Raw genomic sequence first — 13,245 nt, forward strand, 5'->3', positions numbered from 1 at the left:
GTTTGCTTTAGGTAAGTATTCCTTGGGAGTTAAAGGAGGGGCTGAAAGGCCCAGGCAAGCGCCCAGCCTGCAACAGGCTTTAGACCATCAAATGCCATGGAGGGTGCAGCTGCCGGTCTCCCGCTCCAGGCTGCAGCGGGTCGCATCTGTCATCGCTCCGGGGGCGGCCGGCGGCAGCAGCGGCAGCAGCAGCACCCGCCCCGGCCAGGGGAGCGCCCAGAGAGGTAAGGCAGCCGCAGGGAGGCTTACCTCAGCAGTATTCCTTTCAAAACTCCGACTGTAAGTATCCTTTGCATGTAGCAGTTTCAGCATTGACTAGACAACGGAAAACAATTTCCATCTTCAGAAGGGCAAAATATGTTTCTGAAAACGTTTCACTTGGAACGGGTATTTTATTTGTTTTGCCGATATTTTAGCCTTTTCAGTCAAATATTTAGGAACTTACTTATAAATGGAAGCAAATGAAAATTAAGGTGGCGACGACCAATTTATTATTATTTTTAAGTTTATTTATTTTTTGTATCTGAAAGCACTTTTCCATTTCCACAACTGTATGGATCTGTTACACAGAAGCAGAGATGGAAAATGCTGTCAAAAGGAGCATCCGTAATTGTTGTCCCCTGACCAAACAAAAGGCAGATGTAGCACCCACCACTGCATATGCTCTCTTAAACTGATAGATCAGGTTGCCCATGTTGGTTTAATGCAGGAATTGCTTACTCAATAAATAACCATTTAGACATACTGGCAGAGAGGGAGAGTTACTTTTTATTTTGTAGCAGTGCTGCCTAAATAAAAAAAAAAATGACAGTATTAATTACGTTTTCATTTGGAGTTCAATGTAGTCACTTTAAGTTGCAAAATCTTAAAGTGACATGACACTTCAGCTAAAAATGTGCAAGCAAATGTCAAGTTTGTTTGACCAGAACGTAGACAGAAGAGAGCATAATATTGCCATAGCAATCAAGTTTACCAAATCAAAATGCGTTGAAAAGAAAAAAATAAAGATACCATCAGAATCTAACAAAAGGAGCTGTACTGTACAGATATTTGCCACAAAGAATTAACTGTGGGAGCGCTACTCTATCTTAATCTTTCAGCAGCCCTGCTTTATGGAGGCCCTGGATGCTCACAGCAAGAGACAGCGAAATGACAGAGAATCAACAAATGGTGAGACTAAATTCTGGAGGAAATAATCCTTATAGAAAACAGGTGCAGAAATTGAAACTATTTGAACACTGGAAATGAGTCTTAGTCATTATTCATTTGTTCTTTCAAGCATTTCTTCAGTGTTAGAAAATATGGTTCAAATTACAGTGTTCTGTACATGATAATGGTTAAGAGTATCTCTAATTGTGTATCAGATGCAGAATCATTATCAGTTCTTAAAGAGCTGCCAAAAGCACTGCTTACTCAAACCAACCTTTTGACAGTTTTTATTTGCTTAATTATAAAAATAAGAATAACCTCAGTTTGAAATTATCAAGCCTAATTTGTATATAGGGGTAGTTTGAGTGAAAAAGACTTTAAGATGAAACTTAAAAGCCATATTTCAGGCACACAATTTTATTGATTGTTTTTTTTGGGAAAGATGTTGCTATAGCTAAACCAGCTAGGAAATCAGCAGAAAATTCTTACTGCCAAGTGCCTTTGAGAGGCACCATGATTATTGGTTTTACCTACTCATGTAGGAAGATTTGTTAGGCTCAAAGAACAAAAATAGAGATTGAAGTACATTCAACATAGGTCCCAACACTGCAAACTTTAAAAAATGTATTGAAATGGTGCTCCTTCCATGTTTAGTTTTAAGCACCTGCATAAGTATTTGAAGCATCAGACCCACAGTTACATCTTCAACTTTTTACCAAAGGCTCAGCAGGTTAAGACAACAAGTCTCCTTAGTGCAAGTCTTTAAAGACTCACAATTTCCACAGTGTTCTAACACATGCAACAGCTTTTTAACTTGTACTTTTTGTCTGCTGCTGATGGAGGTTGTAACTATACAGGTCTGAGGGAGTGCCCCATTCCTCCTGGCTGGTGCCTTGGGAAAGCCTGCAGAAAAGCATCCTTCCCAGCAGCGTTCCAAGCTTTGCCAGGGGCACCTGTAAATTTGCTAAGGATGAGAGGAGCCTTACTCTCATGAGAGTACATGCTTACAGTGATGAATTCAAGAAACTAAAGTTTCTGAAATAAAGGAAGTTGTGATTTATTACTGAGGTTTTTGTAGAAAATTTTATCCAACGAGCTCAAAAGTTTTAATTCACACTTGGGGTTCTGCCCACTTGTGTGAGAAAAGCAAACCATACATGTTTTCCACATTCATGGTAACAGCCTGGCATTGTTTCAAGTGAAATATAACTGAAACAGTAGGTTTCAATTTTTTTAACATTTCTCCTTCCTGCCAGAAGATTCTCATTTGTACCTTATGGCCCATCCACACTGCTTCAGCATCCTGTATGTCTCTGTAGCTTGGGACCTAAGGAGGGCTGAAGGAGGGCTTTAGGGGCTAGTTCATATGCTTTTTAACAGGAAAGATGCTTGGATCCTTTGTGGGGTGCATAGGTGGGAAGAAGTGCTCGCTACTGTATACCTACATCCCACAGTTGCAGAAGGCAAGAGGTATCTTCTTCAGCAAAGTTACTGAGGTTTCTAGCAGAAGGCCTTCAAAGATGAATTGAGCACAATGTTTTTGCTAGTTAGCTGCATGCTGGCTACTTTTATTTTCTGCAATGTATACATACAACTGCCCATGCTTTACAGGCCAGTAGACACTCCAAACATTGGAGAGTGAATCAAATAAAAGTTTCAATGTCCTCTGTGGAATTTAAAAAAAATGTTTAGGAATATACATATAAGAATCTAACTAGAGAAACTGAAAGATGCAGAGCAAAGCACTAAAAACCAAAAGTACTGGTAAAAAAAAATACACTAATACTTTTACATCTATTACCAAGAATTTGTGTTACAATATACCGTATAGTTACCTATACATGACATACTTTTCCTTATATAAAAAGTAGCGCTTTTCCTACTACCTAAATTCCATATGTTATTTATGCCCAAAGAAAAGCCATGAAAAGTAATTTAAAGTTGCCATTGACATATCTACAACATAACACAAATTAACACTGAACATTCTCTGCTGTATACAAACTGAGTTAGGTTTTGCAATTAATTGGCTTTTACCAGAACTGCTTTTTGAAAATGCTGTGTTATAGTCTGAAAGGAAAAAGCATATAATGTGTGTTCAATCAATATGTACTATTACACATATAATTATTAAAAATTAAAATGTATTCCAAAAAGAAGACAAGTAGAAAATACAGGTCAATAAAGATAACAAATACTAATCTAATTTGAATGTAAATATGAAAGGAGAAAAATAATATGTGGTATTTAACACATATATTATGATCACATCTACAATGTTCAGCCAGGTCAGGAGCCCATTTTACTAGGTACTGTGGAAACAAAGTAAATGAGTGTCCTGATTAAACACCAAAAAAAAAATATCAACAAAACCCTGACAGCCTGAAGACAAATAATTTTGGCTACAATACAAACAGGTGGCTATGAGAGAAACAGGACAACATAAAAGGCACTGAGAGACTTCTGTTGGACCCCTGCCTCAGTCTGTAGCCCAAGGGCTTTTTGAGGCCCACCAGAATCTCCATGCCGAAGCCTGCTTCCTCAGAAAGACAGATGAATTGCTCTGAAGTGGCAAAAGTCATCTTTGTCTGTTTGTGGCAGAGTGGACAGTTTCTAGACTCTTCACTAGAATTTCTAGTATAGCAGAGCTAAATCTTCCTATTTTATGCAACATCAAGTTTATAGCAACAGGAGGAAAAAAAAGTCTTCTTAAGATATGGAAGAGAATACATGCCTACAAGATTAAGTGATAGAGCTCAGTGATTTTGGGAGATGCTTTCAGTTTTACATTCCAGGTTTGTAGTCCTAATAGGATTTAATAACATTAACATTTGCAAATTATGTTTTTTTATTGTGATCTTAATTTGAAGGAATTTATTCTGTGCTAAATTCGACATTTAGAATATATTTTTGCTACCTACTCCGTTGTATCAAAAATGCTTGCTTTTTTATTGCTGTTTGCATAGAAATATGAGATGCCAGTTGTCTCTTGATTTTACTGTTTGGACTCTTTAACATGCTTGTGTGATCCCTGATTGCAAATAAACTTACCATTTTGAACATTCTAACTCCAAACTACTGGTTAGTGTAGATAAAGAGGTATTTTATAAAACCTTAACATTCCAACCCTTTAAACTGATTTAAAATCCTTTCTTCGTCCAATTACTGCATTTCCATTTGGTGGTTTTATTAGCTCACTAGTTGCTATAGATATTCCATAAGAACTTAAGCAAAATGTACAATTCCATGACTTTATGGCTTATAAAATGTAGAAGTTCAAATGCTTTGTTAAATGTGCAACTATTGGCAGACTGTGGGCACATATTTTCTCTAAAGTACGCTTAGAGCAAAACAACATGCAGCACAGCAAACAAAGCAAAATTACTGTAAAATTATAGTTGCCTGTAAAAAAAAAAAAAGTGAAATCTTCATTTTTAACCTATTCTAAATAATAAATATGTCTCTTTACAGTCAGAACTGGATGGTCAACTAATACATTTTAGATCAAAAGGAGCTCTGGGGTTTCAACATCCAGTGAGGTGAGTTAAATCCTATCACTTGATACAGGAAAAGTGACACCTTCCAAGACAAGACATATTCCTTCACGGAAAAAGTATCAGTTTTTCTCTGGAGTATCTCTTTTTAGTAATGCAGTTTAACTACTCACCAGATTTCATAGATTTTTATTCCTTCACAAAGAAAGATGACCAGGCTGAACACAACCTGAAACAGTATGCTAATAATGAAAATAAGAAAAAAGTAATCTTAAAAGAAACAATGTTCTTCTGCCTCATCTAATTTATAGTTACATTTATTTAATATAACAAGCCCACAAGGCCCAAATAATTAACATGAACAGCTGCTAATGGAATGTGACTTGTTACAGATCTGTGTCTTGAGGTTGCTGAAATCTGCTCTTGAATAGAAGTTTAACTCCATGTAAAGCTTTCCCTAGGCTTCAGGGATTTATAAGCATTTTCACCAGCATTTGGATTCTTTAAGGCTTAACGATGTAGAAACTCCTGATTAGGACTTCTGTTTAGAGAAGGAAAATTAATGGAATATCCCCCTTCTTTACAATACTTTTAAAAATAAAAGCTGTAAAAGCTTGTGTGACTTATCACTGTCAAATTTAATTGGAAAGTGGCCAAAGTGGACTGAAGAGGAAGAGAAAGAAGTACATACATATGCACACAAAACCATGTATGTATACAGACCACATACGTTTTGCTTTAGTGGGAAAGCTGGGGAAAACTTGAAATGTAAATTAAGACATTTATGATTTCAACAGAAAACAACGTGGATTTTGAAATAAATCTCTCTCAATGTACACCTCCTCCTCCACCTCGAGACACAAAATCCACTAGACTCAACCTCCGTGCATCAGGCAACCCACCCCAATCTTAACCTGGTGTCTTACTCTTAAATCCCAAAACATTCTTCAAACTTTCCCCAGTTTCATGGGATGCTTCCATTCCGAACTGTGCTAAAAACCAAACCAAACTGGACCATCTCAAGCACGCATCATTGTTGCCACCCCTGGCAACACTTTATGGGGGTGGGACCTTACGTAAATCCAATACACAATATGCCCAAAGCAACTGAAGCAACTTAAAATCAACACTACCTTTCAGTTAGCAGCTTTTCTTTTAAAAGACAAGGAACCGTAGGACTTTTCTCTCTCCAAAGAAAGATAAAAATGGGTTTTAATATTCAAGCTAGCTTAGCTGGGAAGGAGTCACATAGTTTTACTTTTTCTCTAAAAATATGTTTTCTTATTAGACTTTATTTGCCCAAGTCCAAATCCCAAAAGTTTCTTAATAACATCGGAGAGAAGGTTCTGGCAAGTTTTCCAGTACAAGCTACAATTCACTTCTACAATGATGACGCCGACTCTGAGGAAGATGAAGAAATCAGTTCAGCCTAATAAGAAACAGTGGTCAGCCTTGAGAAACACAAAATAAAAATTTAAAAAATCAAGAGATAAAAAAAGAACTGCCAGAAACGTATGGACAAATGTCTGACGGAACAAAGAAATACTTCAAAGCTCTAAAGAAAATTATTTATAACTATATTACCAAGAAGAATGAGTCAATGCAACTGGAAATTAAGAGGAAATCCTTTCGTGTTTTGAGAGGCTTTTAAATAAAATCCTGAAGCCAAACAAAAGATTATAAGTTTTAAATCAAGTTGGTTTAAGTAACATGGATTATGAACATTAAGAGCACTGTACTTAGTTACTTGCTATTTTTTACAATGCATTAAATGATAAAATGAAAACTTACATTTCATTTATATTGATAAATTGAAAAGAGGATTGATTATGAGGCAAAATAATATAATGTACAGCCCCAAATTAACCTGAAGGCTTTGAAACACAATGTTAGAATTTAAGCAAGAAATATTTTTAAATGCAGAGCTTATTGGCTCCATGGGGCATGTTTATTTTGATATAAATGGTTTATGACAAATTGACCTAATCCATTTCTAGTATAACCACCTGTCAAGACAAGTACTAAATTACAGTCGTGGTATTTTTCTGGGGTCCTGTCATTCTGTTATTACCAGATTTCTCCCCCTGTAATCAGAAAAATGCCTTTTTATCACTCAGAAAAAAGTCAGCTTCGATTAAAAACTCTGATTTAACTTAATGACACATAGAAACACGCATTATGTGCTACCTTTTTTGTCTTCATCACAGTATTCAGATCTTATTTCTATAGCTTAGTGTGCTTGAATCTGTGATTTTAATATAACCGACCTACTGTTGATTCCCATCTAGTGAGCTTTGGATGTGTATTTTACTACTTTGATATTTCTTTTAACTTGATGTTCAGGAAGAGTTAAGGAACTAACTTTCATAAGCATCTTTATGTAACATACAATGTAGACACATTTATTCCAACACCGTTACTCCATTAGGAAAAACTGCTTTTTCAGTACAGTTTGTTTCATTCAGAGGATTGGTATAATCTGTTCTGGTTAGCCTTTTGTTTGCATAAATTGTCTATGCTCAGAGAGTTTGTCAGTACTTGTGTTGCTATGCTAGTATCTTTTAATTAGCTCAAAGAGTAGCTGTTTGGCCCCACTGTGTTTCGGAATTACTATGTTTCAGATATCTTTTCTTGAACCAAAACTGCCATAATTTCCCCAGAGACAAGGCAAAGGCAGAATTCAAGATTCTTGACCTTTTCTACACTACTGTCGGTGGCGTAGACAAGGTCAGACAGTTGTAAGAGCCACTTAAAGTGTGTGTCAGATCTTCCTCTTAGTACAATGCATTGTCAAACAAAGCGATAGTGTTATAAATTGTAAATCTAGCAAATTAGGATTCCAAATGAATGAACATAATAGAATGGAGGATTTTAAAATAAATCTCCATTTGAAAACTAAAAAGTGGATCTATTAATTAAATGTACTCAAGGAGAATGGAATTACAAGAACTAGTTGAAATTTTAAACTCTGGTGTAACATATGAAAATTCATCTTTTACATTTCACTCATTCATCATCTCCACATCTTTACTTCCCAACAAATGGAACTGAAATACAGACCTTTTAAAGATCTTTCATTTCTCTCACAAGATATTCTGAAATTATTTATGCTCCAGCTTCATCATTATTCAGTCTGTAGCACAAACAGAAAAGCATCCAAGAGCACTTAACAGGTCGGCGATGACATATTCCCTACGATGGTCAAATTATTGTACATTAAGCCTCAATTTCTTCCTTGCAAGAATCTCGAGTCTCCATCAACACCCATCTGAGTTCACTCCTAACATTTGAAGTTCTGCCCTCACCTTCAAGTCTGGAACAGGGTTTTTCCTCACCTTTTAAGACACCTCCGTGTGCATCTGTGCTGCCATTTTAATCTGTGCTGCCATTTTAATCTGTGCTATGACACAAACCTACCTGGTTACTTCTGAATTGCTCAGGCCTTCACTGAGCATTACTGGAATCTGGAGGGATGTGTTGAGGGAACCATCTTCATACCCTGTGAAAATGGTGGTTACCACACAATCCCCCCCACAGCCCAGTGCTCCCTAACACACAATACACTGAAGAGCCATTTGCCTTACACAGATGCTGTCACCATTTAAGGATCCATTATGTAAAAGGAACACTCTGTAGGTTCTTCCTTGCTAATCCTTACCTTTCTGTTGAGACCACACTGCTTGTTACCTCCTCCTTTGCAGCTTCCCTGCCTGACCTGCAGACGACCAGCAGTGGGCTGTGGTTACTCTGCAGAAAAGCAACAGATGAGACCAGTGCATGCTTGCAGACACAGATGCCCAGCAAGAGCTGGTGTTACTGTTGTTGCAGGACAGCAGTGAGGAACTAGTATCTGCAGGACCACATAACATAACTGGAGGCCAGCTTTGGTCACAACTGAGACTGATCTTCCTGCATTAAGGAGAGGTTTTGAGCTGGAGGAATTAGCATCAACAGGTGAGGCTATATGTTGTTGCTGAGGACTAGTTATTAATTCCAGACAGAAATCTTCAAAAGCTCTATCTGAAAACATAGTAACTGCACGTTGGATGACCAGCAGAAATTACCATGTTTTCAGAAGAACAGAGCTTTTGAAAATCTGTGTCTAGAGTTAATACCTGATCTTCATCATCAATGTATCATCTTCCAAGCACTCACTCCACTTGTGTGGAGCTTTGTTATTCTCTCTGTACTCTCACAATCCTCTCTACTCTCTGTACTCTCACTAGCTGGTGGGCAACAAGCCTGGAGTGGTAAGTGGCTCAGTGAAATCTGTGAAAAAGCCTCCTGGACTTTTTGGCAGCAGCATGCTGGAACACGGTCAGGTTCTAAGTCAATTTTTGGTTGGTGAAGTTTACTGCATATTTTGAGAACTGGAAAGAGTTGGTTTCAGTGTACTATTTTTCAAGAGTGATGGTGAAGAACTTCTGGTCAGCAGAAGAAGCTTCAGATGATGTAACTAGTAAAACACAAGAGAACAGATACAGTGTAGACAGTGGCCATACATACTGAACTACCACACCAATACTGCAATGGGGCATCTTACTCCAAGTTTCCTGGTAACATGTCCAGGCAGAATCTGAACATTTTGAACTTGTCCAGAATTTCCAGACCTGAAGCAAACCAAGTGGGACAGTAGACCCACTAAAAATATTTCTAGGCAGAAAAGAGGAGTAGTTTTAGACAAATGCTGGAGGTTTGGATATGCCAGTCAAGTGGCCATGGAAAAAATGCAGATTGACTACCCAGAATATGAGCATAAGTCTGCTGTATCCTAGAAAATTATATTCATACTTGACACGCATAGACTTTAACATCCTGAGTGGCTTGGAGATGGTGGAGAATGATTGAACATCAAATGAAAATACTGAGCAGTGTGTTTAGAACAAAAGGAAGCACTTAACCCAATTTGTGATTACACTGTGATGTTGTTGAAACTGAGAGGCTACTTACTTATAAAAACGAAATTATTTTCATAAGAAAAATACAAAGATACAAACCCATAAGTTTCACATTGTTGCCGTCTGGGGAAGCATTCTGGGGGAACATTACTAGCTTCTTGCCCTAATCTTTGCTCTTACCATTATAGCAGGCACTATTAGTGTTGGAGGCAGGGTATTAACTATATTTATCCTGGGTCTCACACGAAACAGTAATTTTAATATTTGTAAATGGGCTATAACCTGGATGCATCAGATGTATATTTAATGACATAGACAACTGCTGTTACAAAACCACACCTCTGAAACAGAAAAAAATATCTTGAGAAGTGTGTTCTTTAAGACAATAGAACAGACACTGTTATTAGAAAAAGACAATGGATGACAGTCTTACCAAAGGCTGTTAGAAATATCAAAACAAATCATCTTGCACATCATCTTGCTGAGGTCTGTCACCACTGCACTGGCTTCAGCTGATCAGATTTCTCAGTCTCTGATACTCATTCCACTTGGTTTCCCCTGTATTGTCAATTCCACTTTCAAATTAAGGTAATATTACTGTACTATTTACCTGATCGGCAATATTTAACTACAGTCATTAGAGGAAGCCAAAACCGTATTATCCTTTTCCCCTCAAGCCAGCATTTCATTTCATTGAATAACTGTCTTTTCATGTTTCAATGTCAACATACCCTTATTTGCACACTTAAATAAAATATGCATTGAGATCCCTTATCAGTTTGTTAATAAACTAAGAGAAAACTTAAAGTGGACTAATATAGCATCTCTGGTATTCAACTGCAGTTACTTTCAGTTTTCAGTTCTGGTTTGTTACTTCATCTGTGATTTGACCTTGCTAAGTTTCCAGTGACCTTAGAATCATCCATCATTTACAGGAAAAAGATAACAAAGCATCCCCAGATAAGGAGTTTATCTGAGTTTACTACTTCAAAGACAAGACTAGAAACATAGCAATTTACAGATTAAATTGTTGGCTCAGGATCTCTGTTCCACAGAACTTCCCTTAGCAGTTCAACAGCCGCAACATTTCCAGCAAACGCTACCCTTCGATTTCCATTGTCTAAAATTATGATAGTAAAAGATAAGTTAATGTTCCACTGGTACATGAATGCTGGAGAGGTATCCAGACAATATGTACAATTTTGTATTGTATGTATTCACGTGAAAAATCAAAATTAAAGTATGTTCATAAACCAGTCTTGAACTACTTCCAAGCTCTTTTAAGACAAGCTCTTACATATCCTCACATGACATTAAAGTTTGTTGAGTGTTCTTTCTAAGTAATAATTTGAATTAAGAGAAAAAGAACTATCATGGGAACATTATTTTTTTTTTATAACTTACTTTTAAACTGAGAGAATGACAACAGTAGCAGGACTGAATTGCCACAACTGAGAAAAGGCAATCTCCACAATAGTGGTTTTAGGAGCTCTAGAGACAAAATCCATCCAATTCACTGAAACACCTACCATTTAATTACACTCTATATAATAATGATTTCCAGACTGGGTTAATCTATCAGCTGCTTTTAGCAAAAAGCTGAGAATTAAGTTGACACATAATCTGGTATGCACAGAATACCAACAAAATTTACTTTGGCAATCTCTAAGGAAACTGGCAGAACAAGATGAAATGCTTCCAAAACTTTCTCCCCAGAACACAGTTCAATTCATGAATAGAGGGAGAGATACAAAAAAAACCCCATTCATCTCAGTTGCTTTAGAGCTGACTGGAGATCTAACAGTACAGCAGCAAGCAGGGCTTTGCATTAAACATTTTAGCCACGCAGACTCAAGTGCCATAGAAAAGGTTCATTATAGGACAAAATATATTTGCACAAAATCATTTATTAGCTATTCTGTTTGTAAGTCAGAAATACTTTATCATTTACACCCACAAATGAAACTGAAATCCATGGAAAATGCCTGGTAAAGAAATCAAGTATTTGAAAAGTCTTTTTCAAAAGAGCTTTACTGGTGAGTTTCTCATTGTACCTGTAGGTGAGAGCTTCGGCATGAATGTGAATTAACTATCAGAAAAACACTGTATTAGGGCAAAGATCTCATAGCTTTTTATCACTCTTAAAAAACTGAATTGCTACAGATACAGCCAAGACATTGTTTTGTTACGCTCTCCTGGGACAGAAAGCTGGAGCAGGGGCAAAGAGGAGGAAGAAGAGTCAAACACTGTTTATCTCACCATTGCCTCCATTCTCATATTGTTTTGTCAGAGATGGAAAGTTCACTGTTTCTACAGTTACGATCTAACCTCTCCATTAAGGTATCTTTTCAGCCTAACTTTTCCAGATTTAACTTTAACAGCAACTTAAGGTCCACTAAAAAGAACAACAAAACCTATTATTATTACTTCACCACTATCTTTCCTTGTGCACATTTTACTTGCCGCTGGTGGCAATGTTGCATTTTTAATGTTTATAGACCACCTACCACAGAAGCGTACAACTGGAGTACCAGAAAGAGTACACTATGCAACTGAAACATACATACATTTTCCCTGCTCCTGCTCTCAGAAAACCTGTATGAGCCCTCCTGATTTGGGCCAATTTTTAGCTTCACAGAAATGTTGCCTGCAGCAACAGTATAAACATTTAGTATCACAGTTTTCTGATGTACATGGGAGGGTCTTTGATTATACCTACTGATAACTTCTGCCATAAAAAAATCTAGACTAATAGAACTTGTTACTCACCTTTTAGCCTGTTCTTCCCCCCCATCCCCAATCACAAAGTGGTTATCATAAAAATCATCAAATCAAGCTGACAGCATTCCACAGGATGCTCAAGATGGCCTGTACACTTCAGCATGCTTTGGGTAACAGCAAATGTATACTTGCATATCTCGAAGAGAAAGACAACTTCATTTTAATACTGCTGAACAAAGTTTTTTCACTCAGCATAGCTTCCTGCAAGGACATAACTTTCATGCCTACAAACCGAAACAGCATTTGAGATGCTGTGTTTTTCTTTCATTTTCTTATTCCAGTCATCCTATCAGTAGGAACAGTAAAGAGAAGCACATGCAAAATTGTGCTTTTTACCTCTACGTGGTGGCATATTCTACTCCACATGCTTTATACCTCCGAACTTCACAACAGAGCATTAACTTCTTTTACTATAGCTCCCTGTTGATCTCAATTACAGTGGCAAAATACTTCTGTTAATGCTTACAATAAAAATGAAATTACGGGGATACACAAAGAATTTAGCTCTTCTCCTACTTCATATGCATATACTCTGTATTTGTGCTGAAGCCTCCAAGCTTACAGCAGCCAATACAGTGCAATGCAAGAGACTGAAATCCAAGAGAGATTCCCTTTTTAGACCAATTGCATGACTCTCTGTTCCCAAAGTTTCTCTTTCAGTACTTCTCAACTTCATAAACGCGCCATCTGTGTTGTTAATACCTTTCCCTTTACAGCCAAGATGGAGAGAGACATAATCCATCACCTTTACACAGATTTGGCAACCACAGCTCTATTATTTCCTTTGGCATACAGGCTTTTCATTTGAAAGAGTGCACCTTTGTTACTTTTTTTTTATGATGTGTTTACATACACATTCATTCAAATACAATTTGGGGGGAACCTGTCTTACAAGATTATGTTTCTGGCAAGATGTGCAAAAT

The 13,245-nt window shown here is 37.1% G+C and overlaps 1 protein-coding gene across 1 annotated transcript; it reads left to right on the top strand.

Moving 5' to 3' along the window:
• The first annotated feature begins 635 nt into the window (after positions 1-635).
• On the top strand, positions 636-6,384 carry RIPPLY3 (ripply transcriptional repressor 3). The gene is made up of 3 exons (XM_074929158.1): positions 636-1,170; positions 4,621-4,688; positions 5,932-6,384. Exons 1-3 carry the CDS (start codon positions 1,126-1,128, stop codon positions 6,074-6,076), a joined length of 258 nt encoding a protein of 85 aa, XP_074785259.1. The 5' UTR covers positions 636-1,125; the 3' UTR covers positions 6,077-6,384.
• The last annotated feature ends 6,861 nt before the right edge of the window (positions 6,385-13,245 follow it).

The sequence above is a fragment of the Athene noctua genome, chromosome 1, assembly GCF_965140245.1.
Source record: "Athene noctua chromosome 1, bAthNoc1.hap1.1, whole genome shotgun sequence".
Taxonomy (NCBI): domain Eukaryota; kingdom Metazoa; phylum Chordata; class Aves; order Strigiformes; family Strigidae; genus Athene; species Athene noctua.